Source organism: Merops nubicus, unplaced genomic scaffold, assembly GCF_000691845.1.
Source record: "Merops nubicus isolate BGI_N331 unplaced genomic scaffold, ASM69184v1 scaffold42393, whole genome shotgun sequence".
NCBI classification, from domain to species: Eukaryota; Metazoa; Chordata; class Aves; order Coraciiformes; family Meropidae; genus Merops; species Merops nubicus.
The window spans coordinates 945-1,438 of record NW_008597649.1 but is presented as its reverse complement, the minus strand read 5'-3'; the positions used below and the strand labels follow the sequence as shown (position 1 = coordinate 1,438).

General features: G+C 64.8%; 1 protein-coding gene across 1 annotated transcript in view; it reads right to left on the bottom strand.

Moving 5' to 3' along the window:
• Nucleotides 1-3: 3 nt before the first annotated feature.
• The window catches only part of LOC103769564 (syntaxin-binding protein 1-like), a gene marked incomplete at both ends in the record, with an annotated part of 1,369 nt that continues 878 nt past the window's right edge, over nt 4-494 (bottom strand). Inside the window, one exon of the mRNA XM_008936777.1 lies at nt 4-144. Within this exon, the coding sequence (XP_008935025.1) occupies nt 4-144 (141 nt within the window). The remainder of the gene's footprint in view (nt 145-494) is intronic.

The following is a 494-nucleotide window of genomic DNA, read 5'->3' as shown; positions in this document are numbered from 1 at the left end:
GTACCGCACGGCTGGGTACTCCTTCAGCGTGGCACAGAGCGTGGCGATCTGCTCGGCCAGGCGCTCCAGGATGGGGTTCTTCATCTGGGCCTTGTGGGGGCTGTAGAAGCTCTGGAAGGAGTCGGCCGAGTCCAGGGAGTAGACCTGGAGGAGCAGCAGGAGGGAGGTGAGAGGGGATGATGCTCTGCAGGGGGTGCCCAGAGGAAAGCAGCCCTGCAGGACACCCTGGTGGGTCTGGAGACCGGTTTGGATCCTTCATCAGCCCCAGATGAAGGTCTCCAGCTGAGCTCTGGGGCTCGGTGATGCTCAGGGTGTCCCTTGGGCTTTCCAGTGCCAGCTCTGGACGCTGGTGCCTTCCCCAGCTCCAGCCCCACGGCACGGTCCCTACCCACGTGTACCCTACCCCAGGGTGAGCAGAGGAGGCAGGAGTCCCCTGCCCACAGCAGTCACCCACTCCCAGGCAGAGACCCAGCGACTTGGGGACACGTGGGGAG